We start from the raw sequence: 13,898 nt of genomic DNA on the forward strand, positions 1-13,898 counted from the left end.
CCAATTTTTGCCACTGCTGACAGATTTTTTGCGTCTTTTAACCCATTTTGCCACATCTCACCATTTTTTTGCCTTTCTTTTACCAGTTAATACCAATTAATGTCAGCCCCCTTAACCCATTTTTACCACTTTTTAACCACTTTTCACCATTTTCCCCACACATTTCTTTCCCTGTTTTGCCTGTCTCAACCTTTTTTGACACTTCTTATCCATTTTTGCCACGCTGTAACCACTTTATACCACTTTTTGTTGGCTAATTTTTGCAAGTTGATCCCATTTTTGCCACTATTAATGTATTTTTTTTGTTTGTTTGTTTTACTGCTTTTCACTTGTCTGGCCCATTTTGTCTTTCCCAGCACCTTTTGCAACTTTTTAACCACTTTTCACCATTCTCTACCCATTTCTGCCCCTTTTTTGCTGCTCTCAACCAAATTTTTGTATTTCTGTAACCACTTCAGACCACTGTTTGAGAGAAAAATTTTCCTGCCCATCTTTAACCCATTTTTGGCTACTTTTTACCAATTTTGACCATTTCTGACCCTTTTTTGCCTGGGTCAACCTTTTTTTAAAACTTCTAACACCTTTTTGCCACTCTGTATTGTGCTAATGTATTTTTTGTTTGCTTTTCACCATTTTCCTGCCCATCTTTGTCCATCTTTTGCCTCTGTCAACCCATATTTGGATTTCCTTTAACCCATCTTGGCTTCTTATAACTAATTTTTGCAACTTTTTAACTGATTTTCACAGTTTTCCACCCATTTCTTCCCCTTTTTTGACCCTCTCTTCCCATTTTTGCTCTCTGTAAACACTTTATACCATTTTTTGATAACCAATTTTTGCTGCTTTATTCCAGATTTTGACACTTTTTTTCTTTTTTCTTAAGTTTAGTTTGTTCAGTTCCCTTTACTTTATTCCTGGCATTTGTGCAGATCATGTCCTAGCTATAAAGTCTGACATTGCTTTCCAAATGTTTTAGTCAGTGTGCCTAGCACATTGTTAGTATTAGCAAAAAAAAAAAGGTAGTTCTGTTATAATCAAAGAGGTTTACTGTATTTTGAAACACTCTGATCTCCATGCGCCCCCTGTCTGAGCTCCAGAGAGCTTTCCCCTCTCTTATGGGTAGTCTTGATTTGGGAGTGATGAACACATGTAGTTTTTCCTGACTTGTTTTGTTCCTTTTCAAATGCAGATATATATCTGCTCTTTTCCATTGTAAACTGATGTTTTATGTGACAAATGTTAGTGTCTACAGCGGACATATTTCATGTGTTATTCTGTTTTGTCTCCATGTGTCAGTGAGGGAAATAAACCTTTAGTATGCGAAGAATTCAGACTCTCTGCTCTTCTTCACAGCTGATATTTGAGACTTTGTCCCAGGCTCATTGTTCCTCTCTCTCCTCAGGCGTTGAGTTTCTGTTCTGGCACACATTCAGTTCATAGTTTTATTAGAGAAGGAGGGGCGGTGGAGGGTTTGACGTCAGGCTGGGCCGTCCTCTTCCTTTTTCTCTTCAGTAATAACTGTAACGTTGAGCAGGAGGAAGCCTCACTAACACATGTTCTTCTCTGCCTCATTCGTGTTAAAGAGGCGTGTCAGCGTCTTTAAGAGCCCGCGGTCGATGGTTAACTCATAGAAACCTGGAATAATGATCCTCCTAACGCTGCCACAGGGATTATGATCCTCTAAAGGACAGAGAGAAGACTTCAGCAGGATGTGAGTGTTCAATCAGAGCTTTGTTTGACTTTTTCAGCTGAGTGAGAGCCCTGGCTGTCACAGGAATGTGCTGGATTTCAGGGCGTGTTGAGGTCTGTCGGATCGATCACACTCAGCTGCTTTAAGGAGAAATAACAGTTTTAGGAGAGAGGAAAGTATGGAGGCAAAGAAGGGGCATAAAACTAAAATTAATCTGCAAAAGTAAAAGTGTAAATATGGAAATGAGCAAAAAAAATAGATTTTCAAATAAATGCAAACATTGCACTCATCCATATGCATATGCACTCATGCATATGCATAAAATAAAACACACACTCAAAAATATAAATAAATAAATGAACTACTTAATGTGGAAACAAAAGAAACATGCTTGATTTTTATTTGCACTTTAGTATTTGTTGTGAAATTCTGCTGACACAATTTTAATGTTTACAATATTATGTAATTTTCTTTAAACATTTGGTATCTTTAATTTATGTAACTAAATCCACATTTTAGGTTACTTTAATAATCCCATTAATCCTTGATATAAGGTCACAATATGTTTTTTTTGTTGTTTTTTTGCCTGACACATTTATTTTTGTCAAATGTACTAACTAGTTGGGGCGTAGGTGTCCTAGTGGTTTAAGGCGCGCCCCATGTACACGGACGGCCCAGGTTCAAATCCGGCCTGAGGCCCTTTACCACATGTCTCTCTCCTGCTCTTGTCCCTGTTTCCAACTCTATCCACTGTTCTCCTCTATCAGATAAAGGCACAAAAATGCCCAAAATAAATCTTAAAAAAAACATATATATATACTAACTAAAAATCTACCTAAATATTCTGAATTAATTTATCATAAATAAACCTAAAAAAGTATTATTAACATTAATAAGTCTTTATTAGTATTAATAAAGGTATAAAATAGTTATTATTGACAATTCTGTAACAGCAGTAATGGTTTATAGACTACTTCAACACTAATAGGATGCAAATCTACACTTTGATCATTAAAAAAATAATAACAATCATCTTATAATTTATACTGTTCCCACTTTTGGTTCAGAAGCTGCAAAGAAGTGTTGTTAATGTTAAATATGTGGATAATAAAAGATCTGTCAGAAGAGGTTCACATCAGGGACCTGGGCCTAGAACTGACTACACTTAACCCAGTGGTGGACTCAAGAGTTTGAGGGGCAGGGGCGGACAACGATCAACAGGACACCTCCTGTATGCAGAGGGGGCACCAGTGCAAGAAAAATGTGTCAAACATTTGTCCTCTCAGAGGGAAACTAAGAGGCATTTATTTCAAATTTCGTCCACTTAGAGGGCACCAGAGGTGATTTGTCCGACTATAGTCCACTTAGAAGAAACTTAAGCCTACAAAGCCTGATACCGCAAATAATAGCCAGAAAATTCTAACTTTTTGGAACTGAGGGGTTTATCAAATCTTATTTGTTTTGGCTAGCAGAGGGCATTTCTATCATTTTTCAGATTTTATACAGAAGGTTTTTGAGAAAGGTATTGATCATATTGATTAGACAGCAGTCTCACAAACTCACATATCATATATGATACAATTGGGTTTAAAGGGTTAAGAGGAAAATTTATCAAATTTTATCCACTCAAAGTAGACTAAGGAGGGCACTTAGTCAAACATTTGTCCCCTCAGAGGACAATTAAGAGGCAATGTGTCAAATTTTTGTATATATAACTCTACTTGCAGATGAGTACCAAATACTCTGGTATGGCTGCTTTTATAATGTCTGCATAGCTTCCCCAGGTACACATGAATTGTACCCAAGACCACCTCCATAAGCAGACTAGGGAATGGTGCCTGAGTGCAGATCAAATGAACCAGACTTTGGGGTCAAGCGTACTTGGATCTTTGCCCTGGCCTCTAAAGTGAAATTGACAGTGCTAGTGGTTGCTATTTCCTCCTTTGCAAACTGGCTAAGTGCATACCCACCTACTGTATGGGACTGTGTACAAATGCAAGTAAACATGAAGCACTCTTGCTAATGTGAACAGACCCACAAGAAGAGGGGAGAGTAAATCTACATATTTACTCTCATCATCTCCTCTTTTTTTGTTAGTCTTTCATTTACTGAATTAACCTCCTTCGACTCCTCTGAATATTTTTTTTCTTTTAAATTTCTCTGCTTTTCCAGCATTTCTTTTCTTTTCTTTTCCAAATGTTCTCCACTTTGGGACACTCTCTCTTCAAATAACAAAGAAACACAGTTTACAAGTGCTGTTTAGTTCTCACTCAGGAGGTCTGAAATCCAAGATGAGCCCATAAAACATGAAAAAACATGCACCATGTTACAAAACCACTCTGAATTTGTTGTTTTCTGCAGACTTTAATTAGATAATACATATCTGCCCAGACATGTCTTTGACTAACAACTGATATGAAAACTGAAGTCAATTATAAAGTTTAGATCACTGCCTAAGAGCTCAGGCATGCAAATACTCTTAACCAATGATTTGATCTTTTTATAAATCTTAACTAAAGATGCATACAAGCAAGGTAAGTAGTCATATTCATGGTAAGGAATCATTTCCTGCAGTGCTCAGCAATGCCACCCATTAAAAAAATGGTGAAAAGCTGTTAAAATGGCAAACAATGGGTTAAAAGAAGCAAAGTGGGATAAAAGCAGCAAAAGGGGGAATAAAGGAGCAAAAATTGATGGGATAAAGCTAAAAGTCGTTAAAAAAAGAGGGGACATTGATGAAAATGTGTTAAGAATTATGGCATAGCATGAGTTAGTCATTTGAAAATGGTAAACCATAAAACATGACACCCTTCTGCATCAATGCTACTGATCCAATATACATTTATTGACATCGTCAGTCACATCTGGGTTTCTAGAGGGCAGTTCTCTGGGTTTTTAGGGGTCTCATTCTGTGGGTTTTTCGGGGTAATTCTATGGGTGTTTAGGGGCCCGTTCTGTGGGAAGTCATGGTGCCTACTAAATATTAGTTGACTGCACAAAAGCACAACCAACAAAACATCCCTTTAGCTGCACCTGTAAATGTTTTTATATAAACAATGGGTCAAATAATGGTGTAGTGTGAGGTTGATCGTCTATCAGCTCTTATCCCTGTACAGCTGTAAACAAGCTGCTAGTTTTAAGAAAACTGAACAACGAGGTCAGAAATGAAGCTAAGGGCGAGGTCATGTCATCTTTGTGAGCAAATTTAAGGATCTTCACTCTGAGGGAAGCTGGTGGAGAAATAAAAGGAATAGGTAGATTCCAGAGGTTTGAATGTATTTTCTGGCTACTGCTTTATAGAAACATCTGCCCTTTAATTGCAGATAAACAGTGATGGAAAGAAGATTGCTGATTCTGGTTGTTAGTTGTTTTTTTTTATATATAGACCTGAGCGTCATGTGTAAGTGTAACACTGAATCTCAGCTGGAAGCATATTAGCAGCAAAACGTAGACAGAAATTGGAGTAAGTTGCTTTCTCAATGGTGAGATTTTTAGGCCATCCATCTCATGTATTTTCATTAAGGGAGACTGTAAGCCTAGCCTAGCAATCAAAAGGATGTATTAACAAGGGAAGCATGCCATTAATACAATGATGGGGACAAAGAAAAATCTCAAAGCTCAGAGTATTTAGTCTGTGTCTCAGTTAAAGCAAATCAGATGTGAAAATATGTTGATGTTTTGATTTTAATGTCTGATTTCCAGGAAGCAGGTGAGTGGTTTTACCTGTCCTAGAGAAGGTGGACCGATAAAGACTGGTCAGCCCAAACACTGCATTTATGATCCAGTTTTTCCTCTTTTCCCTCCTCCAGGCTGAGCTTCAGGCTCATTTACATTTTCTCCTATAACCTGTTCCAGTTCTGTGGACACACCTGGATCCTGGCCAACACCATCGCCAGGTTTTTCACCTTTGGAAAAGGTCAGATTTAGGAGCTAGAAAATATGGATACAATATTAGCAAGTAAGAGTGAAAAAAGCAAGTAAATAAATTAGTAAGCAAGCAAGCAATATAAAAAACCATCTCTTAGCGTCACCATTGACTTCTTATTATAGACTTGTTCTCATGATTAAATGTCTCCTTAGATGCCTTAGCAGACACGTTTTACTCGGTGGGCTTCGTGATGAGTCTGTGCCAGCTGCTCTCCATCCTCGAGCTCTTCCACATTGCAGACGGCATCGAGAAAGCCCGGCTCTTTCCTCGTTTTGTTCAGGTGCGTTTCCCAGCACAAACTCTCCATTACTGATCATTTAGATGCCATCAGAATCCTCACACCTTGTACACGAACAAGAGATCTTCATCCGTGTGTTTCTGCTGGTGGATCATGAGTGTTCTCTGCGTCTCAGGTGGTGGAGAAGAACCTCCTCCTCATTATGGTCATCATGTTAGAGGAGATCCAGAGTAAACCCGTCATCTGTGTTCAGCTCTTCTTGTGGAACATTTTAGATTTATTACGGTATAAATATCATTCACTGCTTATTCTTATTATGGAAATCATCCCCAGGTGGTTGTAAAGAGCATGCCAGTGTTAGCTCCAACTCTATAAACAGCCTCATTAAGATCTAATCCCTTTCATCTTTCTGCCTTTATTGCTGAATACAGTCTGATTCTGTTCTTACAATTCATTGTTTTTTAGGTACCCTCATGAGCTGCTGTGTTTGATGGAAAAACCCTCTATCACCATGCTGTGGACTCGCTATACTCTCTGGATCCCCGTCTACATCCTGTCAGCAGCCACTGAAGGTCATTCAGTGTTTCTATCAGCTTTATCTTTACTGTTATATAGTGAAACAGAATGTCACGGTCTGGTTTTACAGTGGACCTGACATTCTCTCCAGAGTCTGAGCGTCTTCATGTCAGTGTCTGTTATTTCATAAAGGAAATGGCAAGCAGGAAACGAGTTGGCAAAGAAGAGATGATAAAATGTCAGGAAGTGTGTGAGAAGAGTTTTTTTTCTGTGCTGAGTGTTTAAACAGACAACATGCTGACTACAGCCTCGTATGAGGCTGCAGGATGACAGCAGGAATTAAAAGTACAGAGCTGTGAAAAAGTGTTTGCCCCCTTCCTGGTTACTTTTTTTTGTCATATTTTTCATGCTTAAATGTTTCAGAAACTAACTGTAATATTAGACAAAGATAACCTAAGGAATTACAAAAGACAGTTTTTAAATGATGATTTCACTTATAATGGAAAAAAACCATCCAAACCTACCTGGCCCAATGTGAAAAAGTCATTGCCTTCTATACCTAATAACTGGTCGTTCCATCCTTGGCAGCAACAACTGCAAACAAGCATTTCAGACAACTGTCACTGAGTCTTTCACACCCCTGTGGAGGAATTCTGGCCCATTATTCTTTGTAGAATTGTTTTAGTTCAGACACACTGGAGGGTTTCCGCATGAACGGCCTGTTTAAGGTCATGCCACAGCATTTCATTTAGATTTAAGTTCAGACTTTGACTAGACCACTCAAAAACCATTTAGTTTTTTAGTCCATTCAGAGGCATGATGAAAATAGCATAAATGAGTTGAAAGTGGCAAACAAGGGCAAAAAGAAGCAAAAAATTATCAAAAGTAGAAAAAATAAGGCCAAATTGGTTGAAAAAGTGGTGAAACGGGTTAATAAAGTAGAACAACACATAATTCCTACATCAGACCCCAATATCAGGACCTGAAGCAGCAAAGCAGCTCCAGACCATCACACTACCACCAGCATGTTTGACTGTTGGTCTGACGCTCTTTTGATGGAATGCTGTGTTAGTTTTACTCCAGATGGAACGGGACACACACCCTCCAAAACTTCTGTCTGGTCAGTCCACAGAATATTTTCCTAAAAGTCATGGGGATCATCAGGATGTTTTAACTCAAATGTGAGACGAGCCTTTGTGTTCTTTTTGCTCAGCAGTGGTTTTGGCCTTAGAACTCTCCCAAGATGCCATTTATGCCCAGTCTCTTTCTTATTGCTGAGTCATTAACACTGACCTTAACTTAGTCAAGTAAGGCCTGCAGGTCTTTACATGCTGTTCTGGGTTCTTTTGGGATCTCCCTGATAAGTCATTGATGCGCTCTTGGAGTCATATTGGTAGGCCGGCCACTCCTGGGAAGGTTCACTATTGTTCATATTTTCCTCCATTTGTGGATAATGGCTCTCACTGGAGGCCCAAAGCCTTAGAAAAATCTTTGTAACCCTTTCAGACTGATGGATGTCAGTGACGGTTCTAATCTGTTAATGAATTTCTTTTGATGGCGCCATGATGTGTTGGAGATCTTTTAGCCTACTTCACTTTGTCAGAGAGGTTCTATTTAAAGGTGCAGTGTGTAATATTTAGCCTAGTAGCACTTAGCTGAACAAACTTGGTAAAATAAAGTGAAACATTTCTAAGACGGTCTATCTTAATAAGTGTTTAGTCATCTAAATTCAAAAATAGCTATTCTGAAAAAACAACAACTCAGAATTGAACCTTCAATTCATACATAGGGAAGGTCCCCTTCATGGATGCCGCCATCTTGGATTTTTACATGTTTCCATGGTAACATAGAGGAATTCACATTACAAATACACATTTAATTCAACTGGTTGCCACAGTTTCCAGCTTTCCAGAACTCAGCTTTACAAAAAATGTTATTAATCACAATTAATTCAGGATTTAAAAAGGGGAGGCGATGACTTTTTCACATAGGGTCAGGAAGGCTTGCATGGCTTTTTTCCCTTCATAAATGAAATCATCATTTAAAAACTGATTTTTGTATTTACTCAGGTTATCTTTGTCTAATATTCAAATTTGACTGTTGCTCTGAAAAATTTAAGTGAGACAAATACGCAAAAAATTAGAAAACAGAAAGAGAGAATACTTTCCACAACACTGTACCTTGTAGAGGTGTATAACCTGATGTAGTTGTCTAATAACATTTCAGACAAGTTTTGGACTTCAAATCAATAATTCTACATCTTAAAGTGCTCCTCTTCCTCCTCAGGTGTGACTATTTACCAGGCCCTACCATATGTTGAGCCTAAAACACCAAAATCACCATCTTTAAATTCAACAGTGACGACACACCTTCACCTGCCTTTCATCCTCATGGTCTACCTGCCTGTCCTCATCCTCGGTGAGATGAGTTTGATTCCTGTTCAGACAAAGACTGAAAAGCTTTGTGAAGCTAATGCAGAAGTGTCTCAAATTTGCAAAGGCGGCATTTAGAGGTGCTACCTATACCTTTAGATGTAAATATGCTATAAGAGGGTATGTTTTTTGGATTAACTGCCTGAAATGTATTTTTGCAGCAAAAAAGCATACATAGCTAAATAAAATCAGATATTTTTACTTTGTTCCAGTCAATGCTTTATTGCGTCACAATAACAGCATTGTTCCTGCTGTTTTCCCTGCTCAGCTTTCTTTCACTCATGTTCGTATTTGTAGGAGCGTCTGTGGCGGTGTGGCAGCTGTTGAAGGAGAGAAAACACCACCTGGACAAGTGGAACAAGAAGATGAAGAAGAAATAACAGCTGAAGAACAAAGACTGAACGTTTGGAACAGAAACTTTCTGACATTCACATTTTTCAAAGACAGCAGGGCATTTGTTGAGTTTGATTCAATGAGGAAGTGTGATTGCTCAGAGATCTTAAACAGACAAAACCAGAACCATAAATCCTCCTTTTCATCAGTTTTTAATGTTGGTTCATGTGGTTGTGAGAGAAAACATTCCTCTTGTTTATGATATTCTATGTTTAAGTCCGTGATGCTGCAGTGATTCAGATCCAGCTCTACATTTATGTCAGTTAAGGCAAAGATTCAGTCTGGGTGTGTGAAAGCTCCCACCATGTTTCTGTAAAGATCCTGTATGTTTGATGACTTAGAAACTGTCTCTTTTGGCTCCTCTGGGCTACCATCCGTATGCTCTGGTCCACACGGCCTTCTTCTTAAACTCAGCGGAGGACTTCAGGGCCAACAGAGAGGCTGAAAAATGAAACAAAAAGACAATTTTTACTCACGTGAGGAGTTGATGTTCCTGTTGTTTTCAGTGATTTTATAACATAAAAGTAATATGACAAAAACGGGTGATGTTTTTACACGTTGCTGTTCCTTTAACAGTTTGGTTTGTTGGTTTTTGATCTTAACTCTTTGTGTTTCTAGAGCCGTGAATGAAAGTACTAAGTGTCTGGCTGTGTTTGTACCTTTAGCGGTGTTGATGGTTGAGGCAGACAGATTCTGTTCAGGACCTTCAGTGATGCTCAGGAGCCAATCAATGAACTGAAACACACATTCATATCACCATCATGTTTATCTGATATCTGACCCATTCTTTATGGAGGTTTAAAAACTCGGGAAGTCTTTCCCGCTGACCTTGGTCATCTGGCTGCTCCATGGCTCTTTGTCCAGTAGCACAGGCAGACTGTGGGACAATCCCAGCATGCACTGGGGCAGGACAAGCTCAGTGAGCGACTCACTGCCATACAGACTGTGCTGCAGAGTTTGGGGCTTGGATCCTGGTTGCCATGGGAACCACTTGTCTCTGACGCCGAGGAGGAGGGGCATGAAGTGGTCGGCCCAGGAGACGATGGCAGCAGAAAAGACCTGAAACAGGAAGTCTGTGGCCTACAAGGGAAAAATAATGTTTATTTTAACTTATTACTACCAATACTACATGGAGAATCAGTTACATGTTCATTCACTGTATACAAGGCCGCCCATAAGGGGGATAAAGGGTGAGAGCTGGGGGCCCATGGAGGCCAGAAAATCATGGTCCACTGTAAAGTTAATCTTTGATAATTCAAATTTATTTTTAACCTGAAAAGTAATCACTCTTATCGAAGCAACAAAACATGAATTGAATTTATTTATGCTCTAGTACAATATACCCTTTAAAAAAATGTAAACCTCTTTTCTTAAAACAGAATTACCTTTGAATTGGTGATGTTAATGTGAATGGGAACACTTCACTAAACTATCTATTAATGTTTGACTTTACAGCTATGCCATGATGTCAGCACAGGTCAGGATCCAGAGAATAAAGTAGAACAAACTAAGACAACTTCAAAGGAAAATAACTTAATGAAAATGATGAGAAAAAAAGGGCAACAACTGATAAAAAAGAAGCAAATTTGGCCTGTAAGTGGGAAAAAAATGGGTTAATAGTAGAATTAAAAGGACAAAATGCTGCAAAAATGTGTTAAGAGTGGCAAGACAAGTGAAAAAAAAGCCAAAGGCCACAAAAATAGGTTCAAGTAGCTAAAAGAAGGGGAGGAATGACAAAATTGGTTAAAAGGTTGCAAAAAGTGGCAAAAATGGGTTAAGAATTGTAAAAAGACAACAAGATAGGTTCCAGTGGCTATAGGAAGGGAAAAATTGGGCAAAAATGGGTTAAAAGTGGTGAAAAGTGGAAAAAGGGGCAAAAATGGGTTGAGAATGGCAAAATTGGGCAAAAAGTTACAAAAAGTGGAAAAAATGGGTGAAAAGTCATAAAATTAGGCAAAAGGTGGAAAAATGGTCAAAATGAATATCGGAAACCTGGGTAAAAACCGGCATAAAGTGGCAAAATTAGCCAAAAATTGGCAAAAAGAAGTAGCAAAATTAAGAAAAAATATAGCAAACTTGTGCATTAAGTGGCAAAAATTTGCAAAGAGTGGCAAACGTTGAATAAGAAGGGACAAAATTGGGGAAAAGTAGCAAAATTGAATGAAGAGATAAAAAGTGGCACAAAAGGGCATAAAGCTAAAAAATGTGTCAAAAATGAAAAAAATGTAGCAAACTTAGACAAAAAGTGGTTAAAAAAATGGGCCAAAAGTGTGGTGAATTTGTCAAATGTGGCAAAGATGGGTTGAAAGAGGCAAAGAAAAATGGTAAAAAATATCCAAAAAGAGAACTCACTGATTAAAAGCTGAAAAAAAGGGGTGGAAAGCGTGCTGAAATGGGGGTTGACAAGTTAAATGAACAAATAATTCTGACTTCATAACCCAAAAACAGGTTGACACACTTTCCAGCCAAAAATGAAGAAACTGTTAGGCAGGATGTTAGCACCAATGCTACTGATCCAACACTCATACATTAATATCATCAATAAACCACAACCGGGGAAGGAGGGGGCACTCTCCATGTTTTTCAGGGGCCCAGATCATTCTGTGGGTGGGCTGACTGCACACCGAAGTATGAACACGAGAAGAAAAATGTACAAAAAACTGACTCCACAGTTGAAGCCACAATATGTTAATTCCACCATAAGGAAGCTCTGGAACAAAACAACAACAAAAGATGACAACAGCAGACGTCCTGCTTAGCTCAAATTCTTATTTTGAACTGAGGGCCCTCCTATAAGATGTTTTTACTAAAGAGTGAACCACCAGTTCGGTTTCATGGTTGAATTTCTAATAATGTTGAGGAAAAGCTGTTAAAAGTGGCCATTTTTCATGCCGGGGGCTACTAAGAAATGTCAAAGAGTTAAAACTTCTTAGATACTATCAAAAGTCATGGAAATTTATTCAAAACTTTAAAAAAAAAACTTTAACAGTCAACCTCAAGGTGCAATAAATCAGAACTGTGCATTTATAGTAAAGCAGTATAATTTTTTGTCTATTTAAGTCTTCCGTCTAACCTCAGTTTCAAACCTTTTTCTACATGTAAAACATGTTACAGTGAACCAACAAACTGGAGCTAAATCCAGCAAGACTAACAGGAGAGCCCTGAACTCTCACTTAGATGTTTAAAAGCAGAATTTCTCTGACATGCATGGTTATCAGGACCACGAAAAACACCAAACTCCCAGCTATAGATCAGCTCAATAAAAACCTACCAGTTTGGTGTCTCCACACTTGACGGCGGTTGCTCCATAAGTGACGTTTCTGATGTGTCCCATCAGCTCCAGCAGCCACTCCATCCGTTTAAGAACGCCTGGAAGAAAGAGCAAACGTACAATAAGTCTGGAGGTGAAAACTCTCTAATGCATACAGTCTCTTAGACTCAATGTTCAACACAAAAAGTACATCAAATGATCCCTCACCTGTGTTAGCGTTGGCTGCCAGGCGACACTGGTAAAACGTCTGCAGGAGGAGCCAGCCCAATCTGCAGCTTGACCAACCACGAAGCACACCTGCGATGACATCATTGAGACTGAGAAGGGGGACCCTCCCCTGGGAAGTCAAATACGCCAGGACGAAGCAGGACTTCTCCATCTGAGTCTGAAACAGAGAAGAAAACTTGATTGTAGCTTGAATGATTGGAAAAGATAGCTTACTGAAACATGAAAGCATTTACATTTTTATGCATTCATTTATATAAAGAAAGACTTTTTATTTTACCTCTGTGACTCGACAGATTCGATCAATCTCTGTATCAGACATCTCAGACAGACATTTGGTGATCCCAACATATAAATCCACCTCATCATCCTGAAAAGAGAAGATCAATCATTAGCAGAAGAGAATTATAGAAAATAGAAGCATGTTTTAGAAAGACTACAGGTGATATGTAACATCATGTAGAAATGGGTAGGTTTCTTAAAACTCTAAACATTTTCTCTGGATCTTGAAAAAGTTCCTCAGATTTCACAAAAGGTCTGGCTAATTTTCTTGGGGTCTTATTAAAGTTTCTTGTGAACCCACAAAAAAGTTTTGGAATCTGTAGACCCTCAAAGACACTCTGTTTCTACCTCTGTGTGATTATTCTTATCGTTACGGTGTTATGTCTGCCCCTTTGTGGTTTTTCATACCGTGATGTGGTTTGGCAGGATGTTGAAGATCTTCTCAGTGCTGGAGGTCAGGATGCTCCAGCAGTTGTTGGGGGGGTTTGGCAGGGCCATGGCCTGACACAGACCCTTCAGCACGGAGCGACACAGAGACAAACGCTGAGGTCGAAGGTCGTCCTGGAACTGCTGCAGACCCAGACTCTCCAGGTAGACCTGCAGTTTATCCTCAGAGACATGCTTCATCCACAGACCCAGAGACTCATAGAGGTGGGAACGAGTCTGGAACTGAGGAGAAGAGTATGGTGTTTGAGAGCTGCTCTTCATGTTCTGACCTCATGCTAAACAAATAAAAATGACTGAATGATTCCTCATAAATCAGGAGTAAAGGACTCCATCTCCCTGCTGCAGAGACACTCACACTGAGGCTGTGCACCAGCGGAGGTGAAAGCCAGGAGCCCAGGAACAAAGAGGCACTCTGAGACGACTGAGCCTGATTGGCTGCTAGAACCAGACTCTGATGCTGGACGTCCTCTCCTGGA

The 13,898-nt window shown here is 39.1% G+C and overlaps 2 protein-coding genes across 2 annotated transcripts in view; one reads left to right on the forward strand and one right to left on the reverse strand.

The window, feature by feature from the left end:
- The first annotated feature begins 1,524 nt into the window (after nucleotides 1-1,524).
- hacd4 (3-hydroxyacyl-CoA dehydratase 4) lies at nucleotides 1,525-9,736 on the forward strand. The gene is made up of 7 exons (XM_041779453.1): nucleotides 1,525-1,711; nucleotides 5,500-5,606; nucleotides 5,771-5,898; nucleotides 6,032-6,141; nucleotides 6,322-6,428; nucleotides 8,659-8,790; nucleotides 9,102-9,736. Coding segments are annotated over exons 1-7 (669 nt in total). The 5' UTR covers nucleotides 1,525-1,709; the 3' UTR covers nucleotides 9,185-9,736.
- Nucleotides 9,334-13,898, reverse strand: part of focad (focadhesin) — a 44,611-nt gene continuing 40,046 nt past the window's right edge. Inside the window, exons 37-44 of the mRNA XM_041779452.1 lie at nucleotides 13,778-13,893; nucleotides 13,384-13,644; nucleotides 12,974-13,063; nucleotides 12,676-12,853; nucleotides 12,469-12,566; nucleotides 10,026-10,277; nucleotides 9,857-9,932; nucleotides 9,334-9,638 (exon numbers count right to left, since the gene is read on the reverse strand). Of these exons, the coding sequence (XP_041635386.1) occupies nucleotides 9,565-9,638; nucleotides 9,857-9,932; nucleotides 10,026-10,277; nucleotides 12,469-12,566; nucleotides 12,676-12,853; nucleotides 12,974-13,063; nucleotides 13,384-13,644; nucleotides 13,778-13,893 (1,145 nt within the window). The 3' untranslated portion in view covers nucleotides 9,334-9,564. The remainder of the gene's footprint in view (nucleotides 9,639-9,856; nucleotides 9,933-10,025; nucleotides 10,278-12,468; nucleotides 12,567-12,675; nucleotides 12,854-12,973; nucleotides 13,064-13,383; nucleotides 13,645-13,777; nucleotides 13,894-13,898) is intronic.

This window comes from Cheilinus undulatus, linkage group 22, assembly GCF_018320785.1.
Source record: "Cheilinus undulatus linkage group 22, ASM1832078v1, whole genome shotgun sequence".
NCBI lineage: Eukaryota > Metazoa > Chordata > Actinopteri > Labriformes > Labridae > Cheilinus > Cheilinus undulatus.